Source organism: Pan troglodytes, chromosome 13 (genome assembly GCF_028858775.2).
Source record: "Pan troglodytes isolate AG18354 chromosome 13, NHGRI_mPanTro3-v2.0_pri, whole genome shotgun sequence".
NCBI classification, from domain to species: domain Eukaryota; kingdom Metazoa; phylum Chordata; class Mammalia; order Primates; family Hominidae; genus Pan; species Pan troglodytes.
This window is the reverse complement of record NC_072411.2, coordinates 120,330,079-120,353,438: the sequence shown is the minus strand read 5'-3', so window position 1 is coordinate 120,353,438 and position 23,360 is coordinate 120,330,079. Positions and strand designations below refer to the sequence as shown.

The following is a 23,360-nucleotide window of genomic DNA, read 5'->3' as shown; positions in this document are numbered from 1 at the left end:
GGCGGCCGCCTGTAGTCCCAGCTACTTGGGAGGCTGAGGCAGGAGAATGGCAAGAACCCAGGAGGCGGAGCTTGCAGTGAGACGAAATCACACCACTGCACTCCAGCCTGGGTGACAGAGCGAGACTCCGTCTCAAAAAAAAAAGTTAAACATAATGACTCACCCATGTCATTCCTAGGAATTTACCTAAGAGAAACAAGTATATGTCTACACAAGAGAAACCTAAGAGAAACAAGTGTATGTCAGCAGATACTCACGTGAATCTTATTTGTAATAGCCCCAAGTTGGAAACAACTCAGATGTCCATCCACAGGTGAATGTAGAGACAAACTGTGGCATATCCATGCGGTGGAATACCTCTCGACAATAAAATATGTTCTTGATATATGTAGCAACAGGCACGAATCTCAACATCATTAAGTTCAGCAGAAGAAGGCAGGCAATAAAGAGGGCATACTGTATGATTTCACTTACATAAAATTCTAGAAAATGCACATTAGCCTGTGGTGACTGAAAGCAGATCAGTGTTTGCCTAGGTATGGAGGGAAGGGAAGGGAGGGAGACCACAAAGGGGCACAAGGAAACTTTGGGGTGGATAGATATGTTTATGAAGATGGTTTCATTGGTGTTTATTAAAATCAAAACTCATCAAATTGTACACTCTGTGATGTTTATCATATGTCAGTAGTACTTCAATAAACATAAAAAGAAACACAGCAACACAAACACAGATCCCTGAAGCTGACTCCAGACAGGAAGCTGCTGGAGAGTCCAAGATAGTGCAGGCTTCACTTCTCGTGAATCAGGAAGGGTGGGCACCGCTGCTGGGTGAGTGGGGAGTGTGGAGGAGAAATGTCAGGGCTGCTGGGGTCTTATCCACAGTCATGGATTTGCTGAGCCCAGAGGGACTTTAGAGAGGATGGGGCCCAACTCTTAACGTTAGAGAAGAAGCCCTGAGCACTGAGAGCTTCGCCAAAGTCACCTGGCTCGTTGTGGTAGTTGCAGGGCTGGAACCACTCCCCACACCCTACTCTGCCCACAGAAGTGCTGGTGCCTTAGATCTTCAGTGTCTAGAATGAGGACTGGACAAACAAGAGGGCTGGGAAGAGCTACGGGCAGGGAGAGGATTGAGTGGGATGGGCAGGCGGGTGGGAGGCCAGTCATGGGCTGGTCTTGGTCTTGGTCAGGTGACCTGGGCTTCTCCTCCCTGGGCGCAGGGTGGGCAGCAGCGGTCTCTCTTCTTGTAATCCACGGAGCAAGCGTGGCAGAGCAGGCCTCCGCAGAGCCTGGAAGGCAGAGGCAGGAAAGCCTGGGGCGGCCTCTGCAGCTGGCACTTCCCCAAGTGGGCGCTGAGGTCATGGAGTTTCAGCATCTTCTGGTCCACCTGAGACATCTGTTTCTCATCTCCCAGTGGAATGCCCTTGGTTTGTCTCAGGAGGTCTCCCCTCTCCTGAAGGGTGTCCTGATGCCCGACCCCTCCAGAGCCTCCACCTCCACATGGCAGCTTCTCCTGGTGGCTCACTTTCCTCTCTCCCAAGGCTGGTCCTAGCACTGTGCTCACAGAGGAAGGAGGGGGAGCAGCTTACGCTGTACAGATGCTCCCTTCCAGATGAGAGGCCCATTTCTCAATCGGCCCTTGGAGGGGGACCCAATCCCGCTCCCCGGACCCCATTCCTTATCTGATCCTTCTGCTCTTCTCCTTTGTGGCTCTGCTTAGTGTTGGAAGCCAGATGTGGTAGAATGAGTAGTCAGCTGTAAGTGGCCTTTTATAAACACCCAGTTCCTGTGTCCCTCCCTTCCATGGGGTGGGTGGGGGCTGTCAGCTGGTGGAAACTGGGCTGTCCCAGAGGGAGGATTCTGTGCCCTTCCCTTTACCTGCATGGATACCGCCGAGAAAATCGGCCAAAGATCTTGCTACAGGCCACACAGCACCCAGGAGCCATGGAAGAGAGATGCTGGAGCCTCTGCCACAGGCGGTCCTTCTCTCTGATGGGGGGATGAAGGTGGAGAGACACAGACAGAGACAGAGATCAAAAGATAGAAATGGGAAAAGACCCAGACAGAGAGACAGAGAGGAACAGAGGGAATCACACAGAGAGGAAGAGAGAGACAGAGAGGGTGATGGAGGGAATCACATGGACACACACGGAAATAAAAAGAGATTCAGAGACAGGGACAGAAACAAGAGCAGAGACGCAGATAGAGACACAGCAATGGAGAGGGATACAAAGATGGACAGAGAAAGATGGTTACTCAGAGAGAGAGAGAGGGTTGGAGAGAAGGGGAAAGAGGGAGAGAGAGAGAGAGAGGATTGGAGAGAGACAGAGAGTGACATAGAGAAGTTGAGAGATATATAGAGGGAGAGAGACACACACAGAGAAAGAGACACAGAGACAGAGAAAATGGAGACAGAGGAGAAGACACAGATATGGAGACAGATGGAGAGATAGAGAAAGAGACATAGGGGCCAGAGAAAGACAGAGAGAAATGAAGAGACAGTGAGAGACACATGCAAGAGATCAGAATGCATCTGACACCTGGCCTCCTCTTTGCCCAAAATAACCTTGACCCATGATTTAAGGACCCATTATTTAAGCACAAAGGAGTGTTCCCTGATCACAGAGGCCCCTGGGGTTTCTTGCTCCAGACACTTACAGCACATCTTGCCTACTGTCTCTTATCTGGCACTTAGTACAAACTGTCTTGTATTTATTTACATGTATGCCCTTGCAAAACTAATTTCACTGCTTTTTTCTTTTTTCTTTTCTTTTTTTTTTTTTTGAGAGCATCTCACTCTGTTGCCCAGGCTGTAGTGCAGTAGCATGATCACAGCTCACTGCAGCCTTTACTTCCTGGGCTCAGGTGATCCTCACACTTTAGCCTCCTGAGTAGCTGGGACTATAGGCACGTGCCTGGCTAATCTTTTGTAGGGATGGGGTTTCGACATGTTGCCCAGACTGGTCTTGAACCCTGCCTCAACCTCCCAAAGTGCAGGGATTACAGGCATGAGCCACCATTCCCCACCTTCACTCCCTCTTGTAAGGATATTTAGGAAGACGGGTTGTTTTAAATTTTTATCAAAATAATACATGCATATGATTTAAAAATAAAATCGTACAAAAGTGCTCATATCAAAAGGCCTCCCCTCTCTTTCTTGTTGTCAGTGGCAAACCATTTCTGACGTCTTTTTGCTTTCTCTCCTTGAAATTACTTCCAAATTTAAGTAATATGCTCCTATATCTCCTTCTTTGTTTACCAATAGAGAACATTCTCTATAGAGCTCCTCCTTTTGATATCAGAGGATTTAGCTTATTTATTACCATCCTCACTAACTCACCCTCCTAACATAGTTATATTCCTATTTTTGGTTCCTCTATTGGCTACCATTGTAATTTTTTTTTTTTTCTTTTTGAGACAGAGTCTTCCTCTGTCACCCAGGCTGGAGTGCTGTGGCATGATCTTGGCTAACTGCAACCTCTGCCTCCGGGGTTCAAGTGATTCTCCTGCCTTGGCCTCCCAAGTAGCTGGGATTACAGGCATGTGCCACCATGCCTGGCTAATTTTTGTATTTTTAGTAGAGATGGGGTTTCAGCATGTTGGCCAGGCTAGTCTCAAACTCCTGAACTCAGGAGATCCACCTGACTTGGCCTTCCAAAGTGCTGGGATGACAGGCATGAGCCACCGTGCCTAGCCTACCATTGTAATTTTTACAGAATATACTCACATATTTATTTCTTCATCTACTAACTATAGGTAGTATCCTTATGACTCCTGTTCTGTAATATGATGATGCAGCATCTCTTCCTTTCATCTCACCTCTTTCCTCCACCTTCTAACTTGCCATCTTTTCTCACAGCATCCAAAATGGTAGCCACTACCCCACATGTGGCTATTTACATTTAATTTAATTAAAATATTAATAAATAAAATAAAAACTTTAGTTCCTTAGTTGCACCAGCTCAATATTTCAAGTGCTCCATCTCTACATGTGACTATCAGCTACCATACTGGACAGCATAAATATACAACCTTTATAGAACATTCTATTGGATTCTATTCTATACATAATATTGTTAAGGTGGTAGCATTTATGTTCTGTTTCTATAATTACATAATTGCTTTCTGTGCTTTGCTTTTAAGTTGATTCTAACACTGAAAAAAATTAATGAATAATATTTACATTATTAGATAATACATATATATATTTCTTCCCAAAGAGCTAAGATGTCTTCTACAACATTTTCCTTCTTGGAAGGCTTTTGGTTTTCTGGGAGTTTTTAATTGCCTTTCTTTTTTCCTTGCATTACTTGCCTTTAACATATTATTTTCCTCCCAATTTTTCATCATTTCAGGTGCTCTCTTGATTCCCTTTCTCTCCAGAAACCTTCCTCCTGGGTCCTTGGTCCTTCTGCTACAGTCTAGACTGACTGCTCCCTGGGCTTGCTGCCCACTTGTCATCTTGGGAATTCCCTTTTCTTCTCTCCTAGGCTAGAGCTATTTTTTTTCCCTGAATTCCACATCTTCTCCTTTCTTGGCTTACTTCCTTGTTTTTCTGGAGCACATCCTCAACTAACTTCCTATGAAAGGCTACGTGGGAGGCAAATTTTCTGAAATCTGTCTATGTGAAAATGTCTTTACTCCACCACCTCCCCCACTTAATTCATGGTTTGTCTGGAAACAAGATTCTAGGGCAAAAGTCAGTTTTTCTCAGAACTTGAAAAGAATTGCACCATAGACTGTTTACGTGGTTGGATTCTACTTCTTTTATAGGTGATCTGTCTTTTTTTCTAGACAATCTTAGGACATTCTCCTTATCTGTCTTAGTGAAATTTCATAATGATGTATCTAACTGTGGGCTTTGTTTGTTTTGTTTTTCATTCCTTTGCTCAGTGAAATCTTCAAATCTGAAGATCTGTGTCCATCAGAGCTGGGGAATTCTCTCACATCTTAATTTTTGCTATGTTTCATTTGTTTCTCTCCTCACAGTTAGAAAGGACATTGGAACTCAGAGACTGATTGTCTGTATGTCTAATTATTTCTCTCCTGACTCCCATCTCTCTATGCTTTTTGTTCTACCTTCTAAGAGACTGCCTCATCTTTCTCTTCTAATCATTTTAGTGAATTGAAAAAAATTCAGTGATCATAATTTTAATTTAATTTTTAATTTCCAAGAATGTTTTTCATCTTTTGACAGCTGCTTTTTATAGCATCCTGTTTCATGGAAGATGGATCTTTTTCCTTTGTTTATCTTCATCTCTTCCCTTTATATTCTAGACTCTCCTCAAATATCTGGGGATCCTTGGTTGTCATTTTATATGTAAGAAAGAGGCAATAAAATCTGTTTAGAACTCCGAATAGTGGACAGGAATGGTTGACTAGTGGCTTCCCTTTAGTGGGGACTGGGCAGGGAGCTACCTGCTACAACCAGACACCCAAATGCCAGGACAAACTGGTCTTTTATTTGGGGCACTTGAATTCCTTTAGTGAAGGATCTTTTGATAATTTGCTTGGGAGATAGGCCCCTGAGTGCTGGATATTCTGCATGTGGGGAGGCAGGCAGAAGGCAGCAGGTATGGATTGCTCTTTCTAATGACTTTATTCCTCATCTCACTTCTGCCATGTGTGGCTCTGGGATCTCTGGATCCTACAAAAAACTTGGGCTTCACACAGTATCCACTTCTCCAACCATTTTCCAACTTCTGGAAATTAGCTGAAATCTCTCCTCTGTGGTTAGCTCCTCCACTTTTCTCTCCGTTTTAAGTTATAGTCTTTTATAGTCATTTTAGAGAAATTTCAGGATGGAGAATAGATAAGATGTGGGCAGTCCACCATCCTGACGCAGAAGTCAACCTTGGTGGCTATTTTTTTTTCCTTTTTCTTTTTGTTTTTTGCTTAGGTTCGTATTTTCCATAAGCTTCTGCCAGGGACATTGTATTACATAGTTTAATGTCTCCTGCCTGAGAACCTGTGATTAATCACCTTTGCACTGGGAAACTAGTGCTGATGAACTAGTATATTTTCTTTGGATGGGAAGTGAGATTTAGTTACTCTGTCTTTCCCTTTTTGATCCTGCTACCAATATGCTCAGTGCTGAGTTCTAATGCTAACCCTAATCCTAACACTTTGGGGATATATATGTTTTGTTTTCTATTATATGTTCCACGTAATTTTCTTTCTTTCTTTCTTTTTTGAGATGGAGTTTCACTCTTGTCACTCAGGCTGGAGTGCAGTGGCACGATCTTGGCTCACTGCAACCTCCGCCTCCTGGGTTCAAGTGATTCTCCTGCCTCAGCTTCTTGAATAGCTGAGATTACAGGTGCCCGCTAGCACACCCAGCTAATTTTTGTATTTTTAGTAGATGCAGGGTTTCACCATGTTGTTCAGGCTGGTCTCGAACTCCTGACCTCAGGTGATTCATCCACCTTGCCCTCCTAAAGTGCTGGAATTACAGGCCTGTGAGCCACTGCACCTGGCCATGTTCCATTTAATTTTCTAGTTTTCTTTAACAATCATATATATATGTCTTTTATTGTTGGCTACCTTAAATTCTTTCATGAGGTCAATACTTCACTTTTTATATCTCTCTTCCTCCCAATTGACAGTAAATTCTTTGGAGGAACTATTCCTTAAATTATTTGTTTGTCATTTCCAAGTTGATGTCTCCTTTTTCTCACCCTTAATACCATTTGGATATTGTGTAAGAGGATTTAGTTCTAAATGACCCCTCACCTGAAATACTAGCACTTTGGGAGGCCGAGCTGGGTGGATTGCTTGTGGTCAGGAGTTCAAGACCAGCCTGACCAACATGGTGAAATCCCATCTCTACTAAAAATACAAAAATTAGCCTGGCATGGTGGCATACACCTGTAGTCCCAGCTACTTGGAAGGCTGAGGCAGGAGAACCGCTTGAATCCGGGACGCAGAGGTTGCAGTGAGCTGAGATGGCGCCACTGCACTCCAGCCTGGGGGACAGAGCGAGACTCCGTTAAAAAAAAAAAAAAAAAACAAGCAAACAAAAAATCCTTAGCAACCTTCAAATTTTAATGGAACCTGAGTCCACTGGTCTCCTGTTTCCTGAACTGTATGAGAGGATAACATATGTATGTGAATTCTCTTTCTACTCAACTAAAGGGCAGGAACTATGCTTTCCGCATCTTCCCCATCTCTCAGTGAGCTTAGTGGTTTGGAGCTGACCCTGGTGAGCCCAATGTCTGGAACCTAGGACAGCTGACCCAGGGCAGGTCCACAGGCCCAGGGTCTGAGGAAGTCCCGTGGGCAGGCAGGTGTAGGACACGTGATCACCTCTGGGTTCTCCCTGGTGTCTTTTTCCTCCTTCTCCCAATTCCTTCTCAACCCATGGTTCCTTTCTCCTCCCTAACCTTAGTAGGTGTGTGTATGTGGGGGTGGGTCTGGGTGGGGGTGTGCATTATTTTCAGGGGACTCTATACAATTTATATGCTATGTGTCCTAGATGACTAAGTCTGCCTTTTTTTTTTAAATGGATTCTCACTCTGTCGCCCAGGCTGGAGTGCAGTGGTGTGATCTTGGCTCACTGCAACCTCTGCCTCCCGGGTTCAAGTGATTCTGTTGCCTCAGCCCCCTGAGTAGCTGGGACTACAGGCACGCGTCACCATGTCTGGCTAATTTTTGTATTTTTGGTATAGATGGGGTTCCACTACATTGGCCAGGCTAGTCTTGAACTCCTGACCTCATTATCCGCCCACCTTGGCCTTCTAAAGTACTGAGATTACAGGTGTGAACCACTGCGCCTGGCCAAGTCTGCCTTATTTCTGACCCTCAGTTTCCTTTTCTGTAAAATGGGGATAACAGCAGGGAGTGGCTAAAAGAAACAGAAGGGTTAGCTTATATAAAAGGTCTAGAACCCTGCTTGGGAGTTGTGAGTGGAGTAGAATTTTCACGCTCCGGGCTCCACATCCCTTACCGTTCCCCCATCTGTTTCCCCTTTCCCACTGTCCCCGTCCTTACTGGATCAGTTCCAACACCCGCCTCTTCATGGCCTGGACCAAGTCCCGCTGCCCTCCAAGCTCCTCCTGGTACATGGCATCCCTCCTCTCAGCCTCCTGTTGCTTCTGCTCCAGCTGTGCCTGCAGCTCGGCTCTCTCTTCCTGACACCTGGGTACAGAAGGAAGACTAAGTTCTCAGGGGGCAAAGCTCAGCCTTTGTGCCTGAGCTAGGCTGAGCCTCTTCCAGAGAGGGAGCCCATGGGAGACGCTGGTGATGCCCCCGGCAGCTGAAGTCCACACACACACACACACACACACACACACTACAACACACACCACACCACACACAAAATGCATACACATAATACAATATAACACAACAGACATAAAACCCAACAGAACATATATATACAATACACACAACACACACAACCCCCCACACATTGTAACACACACAATACTACACACAACACATACACACAACACAACACATACACCACACACAATATAACACATACACAACTCAACATATACACAACACAACACAAATGTAACCCATACACATAACAACATTCACACAAAACACAACACATACACACAACACAAAACACAATACAACACACACAATGCACTCACACAATACAACACATAACAACAGATACAACACCCAACAGAACACATATACACAACACATACAACATATTCACACAAGACAATACACACAACACAAAAACCCCTACGTATTATAACACACACAATAGAACACACAGCACACAACACCCCCTACATATTATAACGCACACAATACAACACACGGCACACACACAACACATATAGACAACGCAACACATACACAACACACAGCATAACGCATACACACAACTCAATATATACACAACACACATGTAACCCATACACATAACACAACACAAAAACACAACATATGTGCACAACACAAAACACACAGTACAACACATACAACACAACACACACAGAGACAGCGCAACACTACCTACATTCATAACGCACACATAACAACACATCGTACACACCACACACAATCACAATCACACAACACAATGCACATGCATAACATGCACGCACAATACACACACAACACATACACAACACAACACACATGCAATACAACACAAAACGCAACACAACATATACACAACACACAGCACACACATGCCTACAAACAACACACACCCTAATACACACATAGTATAACAGAACGCATACGCACAACACAGAAGACACACTTACAATGCTACATACATATAATTTATACATATAATGCAATACGTACACACACCACAACACACGACACATCACAACAGACATAACGCACACACAACACAATACACACAACACATATATAATGCACACACCACACACATAAACAGAACACAAACAACACAACATATAAACACACACTTGCACAACACACACAACAGACATCCATAATGCAGACACACAACACAACATGCACACAATGTGTGTGCGTTTACACACACACATACAATGCACACACCACACACTGAACTGCACAGTGTGTGTGGCCTGACACCTACGAACAGACTCCTCACCAACCGTTCAGAGAAATGAAAACAGGGCCCTGCCTTGAGTGTTCCTTTAGAGGGAGGGGATGAGCCAACATTTCCTCCTCCCAGCTTTGTTTTTAAACATTTCCATTTAAGATGTAACTTTCTTGAAAGGTGTGTTCACCATCATGGCAGCTCTCTGGAGGGAAGGCAGACGCCTTGGAACCCAGGCTGGATGGTCGGTGCCCAGCTGGAAATAATTGTGTGTGGAAGGGGAGCAGTGAAGGATTTAGGGTGGTGTTTTGCTTTAAAATATTTTAAAAAGTTATGTTACCTTGTCTTTTCAATTAAAAAAGTAATAGTAAAAATATGGCTTTCCTAAATTTGTTTTAGTTTTGGGCTTGGTGGCTTCTCAGCTCCACTCTTGGTTTTTCTTTTTGTCTGTAGTGGTTTTCTGAAAGATTCCAAGAAGACCACTGGAGAAATAAAAAAGACCTGGCCCCAGGGCCCAGCCTCTGGCTCAGTTGGGAGGCCCCTGGCTCAGCTGGGAGGGCGTTGCAATGGCAGGTGGCATGCGTGAGAGTCCCAGCGCTCAGGATGCATGTACGTGTCTGTGCCAGTGTGTGTCCTGGGGCTTGAGTGTGTTTGAGCGGAAGAGGCTTGCAAGAGGCTTGACAATAAATTGAACATGTAATTTTAAAACACCCCCTTTTAGCATGTTGCAGGGAAGAAAGTTGGGTGGGCCACGACATCAAACTGTCAGCAGCCCAGCCACTGACATTCCAAAGAGTTCAGTCACTGCAACCCCAAGAGCGTTCTGCTGCTCAGGCATGAAGCAGGGCCATGTTTTTAATTTTAATGAACATTCTAGTCTTTTGGCACCTCATTTCTTAGCTGCTGACTTTAATTTTCCTGAGCCAGTTTACTTGCCCTGTGATCCTGGGCCCTTAATGTGATCACCGTGGTGTGTACATGTGTCTCTGGGGTGGGAGAGAACACTTACTTAGCACCTACTGTGTGCCAAGGGATGTTTAGGTGCCAGGAATAAAGCAGAGCCTATGGATCTTACAGTGTTTGGGGCAGGGGTAAAATAAATGATAGACTCATAAAATAACGAAACTAAGTGCTATGACAGAGACAAACGAGAGGCTAAGACAGAGACCAGGGAGGGTTCTTGGAGAGGCTTCTCAGACAAGGTGAAATGGAAGCTGACCCAGAAGATGAAAAAGTCAGCAATATAGAGCCAGGCATGGGCACATGCAAAGGTCTGCAAGTTGGAAGGAGCTGAGCTTGTTTGAGGAACTGCAAGAAGATGAGTGAATCTGCGCTGCCACAAAGGGCAGTGGGGGGCAGGGAAGGTAGGAGAAGAGTGGGGAGGTGGGCAGGACCTGAGCTGTCTGTCAGTGGCCCAGGAAAAGTAGATGTTAATCTCAGTGAAATGGGGAGCCCCTGAAGTATTTTAATCAGGGGGTGATGGATACTCCTAGCACACGAGGGGACATGGAAGCATGGAAGGAATTAGTTTACTGAGCACTTACTATATGCCAGGCCTGAGCTTAGTGTTTTATAGCCCCATTCATTTAGTTTTCACAATGTTAGGAGACAGATAATATAATCCTCATTTTACAAGAGAGAAAAGTAGAACCTCAGAGAGGGGGTGACACTTGCCCAGGGTCACACAGCTTGATGAGTGGAGGGGGCAGAAATCTGGACACAGGCCAGCCCAGATCAAAACTCTTTTTGCCTCCCTACACCTTCACCCAGGTAAGGCCCTGATCACCAGTGATTCCTGGCACTGGTGCCAAGTGGGCAGCAGGTGGGAGGGAGGGAGGGAGGGAAGGATGCTGATGGAGCCTGGCAGGACTCCAAGGAGCTCAGTGCTGCTGTGCAGGGGCTGGGGGTCATGTGACATCTGCCTAGTTCCCCATCCTGAGGACCTCTTCGGCTGATGCTTGTCCTAATTTCTTTTGCTTGAGGTCTTATTCCCAGCGCAGAGGACACCCACCTGCTTGGAAAGATGGCCCCATGAGCATCTGAGCTGGGAGGAGGAACCTTAGCTATCCCACCGTCTCCTTTTGCAAATCAGGGACCTGAGGCCCAGAGAGGGCAGACCACTGTCCCCAGGGGCCCACAGCTAGAAAGCTGTGAGGTGGATGTTGGAAGCCCCATGTCTCAGCCCAAGTCCGTTTTCACAGCCCCATGGGCCTGCCTGAAGCCTGCCGCCTTCAGGTCAGCTGTGGCTCACCTCTGCCCCCAGCCTGTGCTCTGCACGGGACTTCTACCACCCTTCCACTGTCCTCCACACCACAGCCTGAGCGAGCCTTTAAACACAGAAGTCAGACGGAGAAACGCCCCTGCTCTAAACGCTGCCCCAGCCTCTGGTAGCACAGAGAAGAATTCCGGCGCCTCACTCAGCCTTTGAGGCCCCTGGCTCTGGCTCTGCCCCTCTCTCCTCTGCTCAGCCACACCCCCTATGCACCTGGCCTGCCTGTCCACAAACGCATGTCTTCCGGACATTCCCCTGGCCACAGCACTTCTCACTAGATATTTGCATGGTCCAGTCTTTCATGTGGTTGGGGCTTCTGCTCAAATGTCACCTCAGAGAGGACTTTCTGGACCCCAGTCTGAATGACTATCCTGTCTTTCTCCGCGCCCTTCCCTGGCTTTGTTTTTTTCCCCTAGCATCTATCCAATGGCCATTGGATTGCTATCTGTTTATCTGTCCCAGGTCTTCTAGAGCAGGCTGGGCCAAGTTTGTTCACCACACCTGCTCACGGCCATTGTAGAAGCATACTAAATGTCCATGGAATGAATGGGTCCCTCGGCACTTCTATTCTCTGTGTTGAGGAACTCCTCACCAGCTTGATGCCCACGGGCTCCTTTCCCGGGAGTGAGCTTTGTCCTTTGCTTCCTGGCTCCCAGGCATCAGGGTAGCACATCCTCTTCTGAGCCTCAGGGTCAGCTGTTACTCACCGTCCTTACTCTGAGGACTCCAGGATCGATCTCCCAGCGCACACTTCCCTCCTGAGTTCCACACTTAACTGCTTGCCCAGCGGCTCCCGTCTGACATGTCTAACAGGTATTTCAAACGTAACGTGTTCAAAACCAAGCTCTGAACTTTCCCTACAAACCTGCCCTGCCACAGCCCACACACTTCAGTTAATGGTGACTCTAGCTTTCCAGCTGATCAGGTCAAAAAGCTTAGAGTCATTCTCAACTTCTCTCTTTCTTTCATACAGCATATCCAATTCCTCAGGAAGTTCTACTTCACACTTCATCCAAAGCCCAGCAGCTTCTCCTTGCTCCATGCTGCCAGCCCAGTCTGAGCACCCCAACTCTCCCCTGCATGGCAGGGTCCTCGCTGGACTCCCTGTGTTCAGCTTGCCTGCTAACAGGCCAGCTCCAAGGGGCCTTTAAAACGCACATCAAGCCAGGCACCGTGGCTCATGCCTGTAATCTCTACACTTTGAGAGGCTAAGGTGGGTGGATCACCTGAGGTCAGGAGTTTGAGACCAGTCTGGCCAACATGATGAAACCCCATCTCTACTAAAAATACAAAAAATTAGCTGGGCGTGGTGGCAGGTGTCTGTAATCCCAGCTACTCAGGAGGCTGAGGCAGGAGAATCACTTGAACCCAGGAGGCGGAGGTTGCGGTGAGCCGAGATGTTGCCACTGCACTCCAGCCTGGGCAGCAAGAGCGAAACTCTGTCTCAAAAACAAAAACAAAACAAAACAAAACAAAAAAAACAACAACAACAAAAAACATGCCAGCCTCTAACAGGCTGATCTATAGAGAAAGTGGACTGGTGTTACCTAGAGCTGGGAAAGGAATGAGGAGTGGCTGCTAATGGGTACAGGGTTTCTCTTTGGGGAGATGGAAATGTTCTGAAATTGATTGAGGTGGTGGATGTATAACTCTTGAATATACCAAAAACCACTTAATTGTTAAGCATTTGAAAAAGCATGTAAACATCTTTTTGACATTAAAAAAAGTCAAGTCTCTCTCCTACTCTGAGCTCTCAGTGGCTCCCATCTTCCTCTGAGTCAAAGTCAAGGCACTTCCGATGACCTTGCAGGCTATCCCTAACCTGCCTCCTTGGCTCACCTGACCTTTTCCCACATCCTCTTCCTCCCTCACTCTACTGGGGCCCGGAAGGCCTCCTTGGATGTTACTAGAACCTGCCCTGCCCATCCTCCATCAAGGCCTTTGTTTTTGCTGTTCCCGCAGCCTGGAACATTCTACCGAATAGTCAAAGGGCTTGATCTTCACTTCCTTCAGGTCTTTAGGTCAATGTCACCTTTACAGGGAGGTCTTCCCTGGCCATATTACCTTATTAAAATGTAAAATACCACACCAACATGTCCCATTCCTCTTGTCTGCTTTATGTCTTCTTCTTAGAACTTATTCCAATCTGATATCCTAGGTACTTTACTTGCTAATCACTTTTATTGCCTCCTCCACTAGAATGCAAGCTCCATGAGGGCAGGCGTTTGGCCTGTTTTGTCTGTGAGAGGATTTCCCGTACCTAGGACAGGCCTGGCTCAGAGTGGGTGCACAGGGTGTTTGTGGAATGACTGAATGATGAGTGACAGGTGGCCGGAGCACTGTGGTCTGTGAGACAGGGCCCCCAGTAAAAGGAGCAGCCAGGGCCAGGCCATCTCTCTACAACCTCCCAGCTGCTCCTCCCAGACTGCCTTGAACCCTTGAAGACTCTTGTGTGGGCAGAACCCCCATGGTCATTTGGCCCTGAATCATGGAAACCTTTGCGACCACACTGTGTGCTCAGCTGAGTGTGGAGTGGGAGGAGCCTGGGGGTCCTTTTGGGTTGGTTTCTGGGCTCCTGGGCCTCTCTCACCTGCGAAGCAGACAGCCAGCAGGCTTCCCAGTGATTCAGGCTGAATCACAGCTACTCAGGCTCTGCTGGGGTCCGACTGGTGTCTGTTGGACCTGGGGCAGGTGTTAGCCATGTGGGAGAGACAGGGGCAGGTGGGCAGACTGACGCACCCGGAGACCACAGGAGAGAGACACAGAGAGGCTGAGTCAGGCCACGGAAGATCTCTGCAGTGAGAAGAAACTTTAAAAAATAAATTATGGGCTGGGTGTGGTGGCTCATGCCTGTAACCCCAGCACTTTGGAAGGCTGAAGCTTGAGCCTAGGAATTTGAGACCAGTCTGCACCATGTAGTGAGACCTCGTGTCTACAAAAAGAAAGAGAGAGAGAGAGAGAGAGAAACTGAGACCTGAGAGACTGAGGACTGAGGGGGGATGGTAGAGACAGACAGCGTGCTGTGGGCCCCTGAGGTCAATGTGATGACGGAAGATGAAGACACTGGATGGTGAGAGACACTGAGCAGGAGAAACGGAGAGACTGAAGTGCAGGCACTCGACATGCTGCCTGAGGGGGGCATCTGAGCCCACTCGTTCTGGAGTCAGCTGCAGGCCTTGAATCTCAGCTCCCCTGCTAACTAGCCAATGGTGGGTGGATTGTGCAGCATCTTTGAGCCTCAGCTTCCTCCTCTATAAAATGGGGGTTCTATAGAACTCATCTCATAAGGGTGTTACGCAGAAGCACCGACAGCAGTGCCTGGGACGTAGTAAATGCTTAGTAAATGATAGCTATGATTATGAGAGGGTGAGAGGTGGCATAACAGGAAGAAGCAAATGAGACACAAAGAAACTGAGTAAAAAAGGGAGACAGAAAGAGATGGGGGAAAGAAGTCCAGTGGAGTAGGGAGGCAGAGAGGGTGGAAAAGAGAGAGGAGCTGCCCAGGGGAGGCAGCAGAGGGAGGCAGGGGTGAGGGTGGGAAGGAAGCAGGCCAGGAGGCGGGGCCTTTCCTGGGGCTGCTTCTGCTCTGGGAGACCTATGAGAAAGGGATGCACAGAGGAGGGAGGGTGGAGCCCTGGGATCAGGAGCAATGCCCTGCAGGCCTCAGATCCCAAAGGCGTGCCCAGTCCAGGGCCTGGTGCATGGGAGGTTCTCACAAGACCTCACTGGCTTGATCGTGATTGACAGCAGGACTCAGGGAGCACTTCCAGGTGCCCTGTGCTGTGGGTTGCCAAGGTTACCTGCTGAGCTGCTCCCGAAGTGCCTGCAGCTCCCCCTCCTGCTCCCTCAGCAGCTGCTCCTGGCGCTGGGCCTGCTCCTCAGCCTTCCGGAGCCCAAGTCTGAGGCTCTGTGGGGTGGAAGGAGGGGAGAAGGAGGCTGAAGGAGAAGGGCAGAGACCCCAGTGCTGGGGCTGACCTGAACAACATTCCTGAGAGACCCCAGGCCATGCCCTGGCAGGGCTGGGGACAGTGCTGGGAGCTGTGATGCCTGGCTCTGTCCTAGGCCCTGTTTCTGGGTGTGCCTGGGCCACGGTTTCTTCCTTCACTGAAGGGTGGAAGTTGTAAACTCAGAAACTTGCAAGTTCCTGGGTGGAGGCCGAAGGGAGGCTTGGTGACAATCTTGAGTGACCTCCAGGAGAAGCATCCACCACAGGAGCAACTAGGTGGGCTCTGCAACAGTAGAACTTAGATTTGGGGAAGAGACTTACCATCATGAGGATATGGAACTGGAGAGAGGAAGTGACTGCCTGGAAGAACCGCTGGGAAGGGATCTCAAACTCCAAAGCCTACTGGGGCTGGGCAAGAAGTATTGCCGAATAAAGTGGGTCTAGCGTGGGGCAATAGGGAGAGGCGGGGACTGTGGGGACCTGAAGAATGTATGGCTTTCAAAGGCATCCCCAAATAATAATCCTGAGTGGGCCAATAAAAATTGACCCGTGGGAGGGAATGGTCCCAGGCTACCATTGCAGACCCTCATCTGTGGGCCAGGTCAGACAGGGGCAAATAACCAGGTATGGAGCTCAACTGTTCTCACCTTGATCTCGTCCTGCAGGGACACCTCGTCTTGCTCCTCCCTTCTGGCCACAAGGGTCACTTCTGTTTGCAGTTGTGGATTCTCCACGGTAGAGTCTTCCTTTGTTGCGTGTCCCTGAAGGACCCAGGGCTCCCCCAGGATGCTAGAGCCCCCCGACCCCTGCCTGCTCCCTGATACTGCTCCCTCTACAGCCCCTCTGGGGCTGGGCATCAGCAGCCTCTGGACGTGACTCCACTCTGCTTCCTTTTTGTGAGTCCCCTCTGTTGTTCTCTGACCCTCTGCAACCAGCAGAACCCCTGTGACCTCAGCCTCCATCCCTATCACCTCCTTCTGAGTGCCCATAGCCCCCTTCCCCTGTCCCTGGGTGCTGGGTGTTGAGTTCCCCAGGAAGATCTCAACCCATGGGGCTCTTTCCTCCTGGTCTAGCTGAAGCTCCTCCCCTTCTGGCTCCCACATACTCTGGGGGTACCTATGTTGCCTGGAATTTTCCCCCTTCTTTTCCAAAAAGAAAGGAAGATGCCTTTGTTGCTGGGACCTGGGAAGCCCTGCCAACTGCTGTCCACTGGGTGCATCTTGCAGACAGATGGCTTGACTGGTGTGTGAGTCCTCAATCTGGACATTTTCAGGCCCTCCATATGCGGCTGGGATCTGTGGAGAGGACCCAAAACCAGTCATCCCTCTCAGCACCAATTCACTGACCTGGTGCCATTAGATTAGGCCACAGTGCTAATGTAATCAGCTTGCTAAATAGATAGGTACCAGGTCCTCTCACTGGAAGCTTTGATTTATCAAACCCCAAATCTGACTTTTAGCAACACCCAGGTGATCTGAGCACCATGCTTTGGTCTGGTGAGGGACAGCAGTGCATCCTGATGTCCTTCTGTCCCTTCCCGCAGCCCACATCCTTCTCCCTCCTGCACCTGGGTCTTGGTATTGATCTGGTTCCCCCTAAGTTCCTCCCACTCCTTTCCTTTAATCTTTCCTCCTGAACTACACGTCATGTTTCAGTTTTTTCATCTGCAAAATGGGAATGATAATACCCGGTTTTAGGGTTGTGATGAAATCTCGACTAGACCAACACTCAGCTAACAGCGACCTCTCAAGAAGCCTCTGTGCTCCCATGTTCCTCTGTTCATTTCTGTGTCACTTACACTGAACTTGTATATTGCAATGCTTTTTTTTATGGTCTATCTCCACGAAGAGACCCTGAACTTTTCGGACCAGAGAATTAATAGTATCTGTACCCTGCCTGGAAGCTGGTGGGGGTGCAAAATGTGCTTGTGGGATGATGATAACAACAATGACGGTGACCACACACTGTCGTGCGGGGAGCATGTAGCCAGGAGCCCTGTGCAGTGCTGGATGTGAGTTGTGTCAGTTCATCCTCACAATATCCCTATGGGGCAGGACAAGTAACTTGTTCAAGAACCATAGTTTGTAAGGGGTGGGGCTGGAATTCAACCAGGCAACCTGGGTCTTTAGTCACTTCTTGAACTGAACTGAGTCGTGTGTCAATTGTCCAGTGCAGGGGACTCAGCAGAGGGTGTCCCTCTCATCTGTTTCCTGAAGCTTTCAGTGGCCCGCCCCTCATAGCACTTTCTCCTCGTCTGGGCCCAGTGGCTCCGGCAGAGGGTGCTAGAGTTCCCTTTCTCTCCCAGTGTCCCCGCCACCCCAGGAATAGGAGCCCTCTCCTCCTCTGCAGCTCCCCAGTCCCCTGCTCCACACACTGGCCTCTTGCTCTGTCTGTCCAGTAGGGTCAGGGCTCTCTGTACACTCGGAGGGGGAAGCTCAGTTTCTACTCAACTTGAGGATGCCAAGGAGATGGGGAAGAGGCAACTCAGAGTGAAGGCAGGGCAGAGGCACCTTCTTTGGGGCATCTTTGTTTTTTCTGGGTCTCCTTCCCTGGGTTTGGGTGGAACTGGAGCAGCGTGACCTGAAAGTGAAAGAGGCAGGGGGACCCTGGGCCTCTCTTCAGTGTTGGGCTTGGTCCTCAGATGGAGGGTATCCCATCTTTCCACTAGCACATTCATCCCATGACACTTCCTCCTTCCTGCCCACCCACCCTCATGCATCCCATCCTCCATTCATCCATACTTTCCCTCCTAGCATCCCGCTATCCATTCATCCTCCAGCCCTCCACCTCAACCACCCAGGAAGTCGTTAGTGAGTGCACATTCTAGGCAGCATTATGCCATGAATTTGCACTGGGAGCATCGAGGGCTAGAAGGATCCAAAGTCATGGAGCAAAAGGAGGCAGAGACAGATGGGGCTGGAGGCTGAGGGCTTGGGGCTTGCCTGGGACCCTTGGTGGCCATGGGACCAGGTGTCAAAAGAGACTTCTCTCCTGGCTGCACCCACTCACTCTGAGAACATGGGCCAGGCTCCATCCAGGTCTGGCTGCTGGAGGTCCAACTCGAAGGCCACCCCATTGAGAGCATAGAGAGAGTCCAGGATGTCTTCTTGGCGTTCTGGGCAGAGCAGAGGGCTCCGGGATCCATACCATTCCCTGTGTTAACAGTGATCAGAACCCTTGGCCTTTGACCCTGGTGCTGTTTCCCCCTGCCCCAACCACCCCCACCCCAGCTCAACCTCAACAAAGCAGCCTCCACTACACACCGCCATGAGGCTGTTCCCCAGGCAGAGTTGTGGCCCTTCAGGAGCAGGAGGCCCAAGAACCCTGATGCTCCCAGGACTCCTGGGTTCCAACCTCCCTCTGCCCTTTCTCCCTTGATTTTTTCCTTCATGACTCTCATTGTAACTGTCCTTGATAGAAAGCCATCTGTGGGGGGTAAAGGAGGGCTCTTTTACAAAGGAGGGAAAGTGGCTCAGATGGCATCGGCAGGAGGATGTCCCAACAGCCCCACCTGGTGAGCTCTGAGTTCAGGAGGCAAAGCTGCAGGGCCTCAGCCAGCTGCCCATGGGCCAGGCAGAAGCGGATGAAGGCACGGCCTTTCCCCAGGGGGGTCTTCAACTGCAGAGTGCGCAGGGGCAGAATGGGGGGCAGTATTAGGACAAAGGGCGCCCAGGTAACACAGAGAGAGGGGACTGGAAGTGCTTGGCAATGGGAAGGGTACAGGGGGACCTGAGGCCATGGGAGGAAAAGGGTGTCTGGAGGGGTGCTGTGGGCAGGGCTTAGGAGACATGCAGAGCAGGTGAGGGGTCTATGGTCGGTAGAGCAGGGTGGGGGAAAAGGAGCAGGCCTATGTCCACCCCCACCCCGTCAGCCTTCTCGCTGCCTGGCCCTGGATACCTTGTCCTGGGAACGGACAAAGTGGATTGGCTCCATGTTTCCCCGCTGCCGTCGTAGGGCAGTGCAGAGAAAGTCCCAGTAATCCTTCCGAGGCCCCAGGAAGCTCTTCTGCTCTTTCTGGTCAAACTAGAACCAAAATGAGGCAAAGAAAGTGTAGAAATGCTTCCTCCTAGAACACGCCCTGCATTCTAGCTTGCTGAGGGGACATGTACTGGAGGAGAGGGCTCCTGCAGACACACCCGGCATCCAGACCCAGCCCTGTCCTTACTGGCTGTGTGACCACGAGCAAGGGGCTTGACCTCCCTGAGCCTCAGTGTTCTTATTCATTCATTCAGAGGCCCTTATTGAGCTCTTGTTATATTCCAGGCCCTGTTCTGTGTGTCTGGGGATACAACTACGAACAAACTGACTTCATGGAACTTACATCTTGATACTTACATCTTGATCCACACTAGGCTGGGGGTGTCCACTCCTTCCCCATGGAGTGCCCCTAGCCTTGCCTGGGTACTCATTCTCCTCAAGACACCTACTCATCCTTTCCTGTGCCCCAGCTGAATGGAAAATGTGTGTTCTTTGAGGAGAGGGTGCAGAAGTAAAGCACGGCCCCAGGGCTGGGGCTGAGCAGATGCTGCCTGTGTGTGGGGAGCAGGGCGCCTGGTTGTGATACTGCCTTTCTCTCCAGGGGGATCTCATCCTCTTCTCCTCCTGATGGGTCCCGGGGCCCAGAGAGGGACACTGCAGCCCTGACAAAGGAGTTAAGACAACAAACAGATGAGATAAGTAAAGCATCGAGTATGTTAGATAGTGATGACTGCTACGGAGAAAAAAATAAAGCAGGAAAGAGAATGGAAAATGGTGAGATGGGGGATGGGTCTCTCAGGCCGACCTGGGGTAGAGTCACCTGTTGGCCAAATGGGGGCTGATCCATTGTGGTAGCTGTGGTGTGTGGTGTGTGTGGCATGTGTGTTGAAAATCTAGGGTGCCCAGAAAAGCCTTCCTGCTTGAAGGAGCTGAGAAAGTATGCTGTGCCTTCCAGTGGAAGAGCATTCTAAGTAGAGGGGAGAGCCCGAGCAAAGGCCCCGAGGCAGGAGCATGACTGGTGTGCTCCAGGAAGATCCAAGAGGCCAGGGGAGCTGAAGTGCAGTAGATGAGTGGCAGGGTGGCAAAAGATGAAGTCGGAGAAGTAGGAAGATGTGTGTCGGGGTGTTGGGGGGTGGACATCAAGCATCTCAGAGGGCGAGAGTGAGGATTGCATAAAGCCAGGCATATAGAGGCTGAAGCCTGACACATAGCAAGTATTCAATAAAAGCGGTGCTGGTCATAGTTGGGGCTCTGAGTAGCAGCAGGAAGGGCCAGTCCTAGGACATCAATGCCTCTGAAGGTTTAAGCAGTGGGGGTTGCCCCCAGGCCTGGGTCCCACCACCAGGCCCGGGTCCCTTCCAGCCCTGCTTTGTCCCACTTCACTTCTTAGGCTGCAGTGACAAACTCCAAGAGTGAGGTTAGGTGTCAGGAGGGAGAGGGAGATGACACAGTGCATGGTAAGGAAGGGGGCTGTGGCTCCTCCCTGATTTTCCAGGAATGTCCCACCAGTTATCTGGGTCTGGGGAGAGGGATGGGGAAGGGGAGGAGAAGGTCCCACCTGCAGCAGCAGCTCCAGGCAGCCACAGAGTCTGTGCAGCTCGGCACTGGTGTCCGTCACTGGCCCCTGCCCATCCCCATAGCCCTGGAGGATGGCAGAGACGGCAGCTGCTGGGAGGATGGCAGATGTCAGGTCACTGAGGGAGGGGCTCCCAGACCCTGACTTCTCCCATGACTCAGTCCCAGAACACCTCTCAGGACACACTCACCTCTTAGGTCTTTGGTGACCTTGAGGATGGCTCCCTCTTCTGCCATGGGTACTTGGAAATGATGTGATTCCTTGCGACTTGGACTGTGAGCTCAGGAAGGACCTTCGGCCTCACTGCCCAGCTCTCTCCTTACACAAAGCAGGACGCAGAACCTACAGAGGGAAAGTGACTAATCTTGGGTGACATAGCAAGTTACCTAGTAGGGGGAGAATCCCAGCTCTATCTTGTAGGCCAGCGTGTGAAGATGATGGTGTGGCCTCCACCGATTGAGCAGTCCCTGGGTGACGACACTGTGCTAACACTTGATGTCCTTGTCCCATTCAATCCTCACATAATCCTGGAGGTTATTAACTCCATTTTAGACCAGGAGAAACAGGGGGTTGGAGAGGGTAAGTCTTTTATCCAACATCACAGAGGTACCCAGGATTTGAACTCAGGTGTCTGTGCCCACAGGGCCTGTGTTCTGGGTCCTGACTTGGTGTGAGTGACCCCGTGAGGGCTCATGATATGTGGACACTAGGCTGGGGGTGTCCACTCCTTCCCCATGGAGTGCCCCTAGCCTTGCCTGGGTACTCAGTCTCCTCGAGACACCTACTCATCCTTTCCTGTGCCCCAGCTGAATGGAAAATATGTGTTCTTTGAGGAGAGGGTGCAGAAGTAAAGCACGGCCCCAGGGCTGGGGCTGAGCAGATGCTGCGTGTGTGTGGGGAGCCGGGCGCCTGGTTGTAATACTGCCTTTCTCTCCAGGGGGATCTCATCCTCTTCTCCTCCCCATGGGTCCTGGGGCCCAGAGAGGGACACTGTGGCCCTGACAGCTGGTGGCCTTATTCTGAGATCCTAGAGTCAAGACCAGGCATGGAGTGGAAAACCCAGGTGTCCTGCCTCCCGGGCTGTGGCTGCTGGAGTTTGGGGTGGGGTGGCAGTGGTACAGCAGTGGGACACAGTGGAGGGAAGGGGAGAGGGAAACGGAGGTAAATGAGGAAGGTGGGTGGAGCATGGGATTTAGGAAGGATGGGGTCAGGAGTCCAGAGACCTGGGTCTCCATCCTGGACTGGCTATGAACTCACTGTGTGATCTCCGGCAAATCACTCACCTTCCTTGAGCCTCAGTTTCCCAACCTGTAGACCAAAGATTAGACTGATGGTCTCGGCAGCCCCTTCCAGCCCAGATCCTGTGTGAAATCCATGAACGGCTCCATGTGTCTCCTCCTTTCCCTCATCTCTGCCATGCATTTTCCTCCCCTGGCTCCTGGCATCACTCCCCTTCTATCCCCGTAAGTTCCAGGGGTCTCCCTGCTACTCACCCAGGAGAGCCTGGCTGGCTGGGGCATGAGAGCGCAGCTCTGCTGCCTGAGTCCGTCCCTAGTGACTCTGCCTTGCACAGCAGTCCCAGGATTTACAGCCTGGGAAGAAGTGACTCAGTCCCAGCCCAGCAGCCTGGAGGGGGAACCTGGCTTACAGCGGTGGGGGAACCGCAGACGCTGCAGGGAAGAAGTGGTAGAGGCAGGTGGGCTGGGGCAGAATGGTGAGATGGGGGATGGGTCCTCTCAGGCCGACCCGGGGTAGAGTCACCTGTTGGCCAAATGGGGGCTGATCCATTGTGGTAGCTGGGACTGCTGCTAGTTTCCTTTTCGTTTTCAGCACCTGCTCTTGCTTTTCTTCCTTCTCACCACCAGGGGGCAGAGGGAGGCCATGGAGCTCCGCAGCTGCTATTCCTGTGGTTGTCTCTTCCGTGTCACTTGGTTGGGCTGTGAGGCAGCGCTCCAGAGTGGGGAGGGCAGGGCGAGGGTCCCACCACGTTCCTGCTTCCTTCTCCACCTCAGTCAGCTGAGCGGTCCCCCTGAGTGCTCGTCACCAGTGCCGAACCCCTAGTCCTGATCCCATTCCCAAAAGG

The 23,360-nt window shown here is 49.9% G+C and overlaps 1 protein-coding gene across 7 annotated transcripts; it reads right to left on the bottom strand.

The window, feature by feature from the left end:
• Positions 1 to 607: 607 nt before the first annotated feature.
• Positions 608 to 23,087, bottom strand: RUFY4 (RUN and FYVE domain containing 4). 7 transcript variants are annotated; one of them, XM_063790302.1, is made up of 14 exons: positions 23,039 to 23,087; positions 22,771 to 22,947; positions 22,561 to 22,585; positions 21,468 to 21,619; positions 21,260 to 21,366; positions 19,621 to 19,746; positions 19,235 to 19,341; positions 18,733 to 18,876; positions 18,234 to 18,303; positions 16,371 to 17,018; positions 15,578 to 15,684; positions 7,987 to 8,133; positions 1,876 to 1,986; positions 608 to 1,286 (listed from the first exon to the last, which is right to left on the bottom strand). In XM_063790302.1, the coding sequence occupies exons 4-14, from the start codon at positions 21,511 to 21,513 to the stop codon at positions 1,184 to 1,186; spliced, it is 1,716 nt and encodes a 571-aa protein (XP_063646372.1). In that variant the 5' UTR covers positions 21,514 to 21,619; positions 22,561 to 22,585; positions 22,771 to 22,947; positions 23,039 to 23,087; the 3' UTR covers positions 608 to 1,183. The 7 variants fall into 7 exon arrangements, with proteins under 7 accessions (XP_063646372.1, XP_063646369.1, XP_063646373.1 ...); XM_063790299.1 differs by having other exon boundaries at positions 22,561 to 22,638; positions 22,771 to 23,084; XM_063790303.1 differs by lacking the exon at positions 22,561 to 22,585 and adding an exon at positions 20,059 to 20,363 and having other exon boundaries at positions 22,771 to 23,084.
• Positions 23,088 to 23,360: the final 273 nt, after the last annotated feature.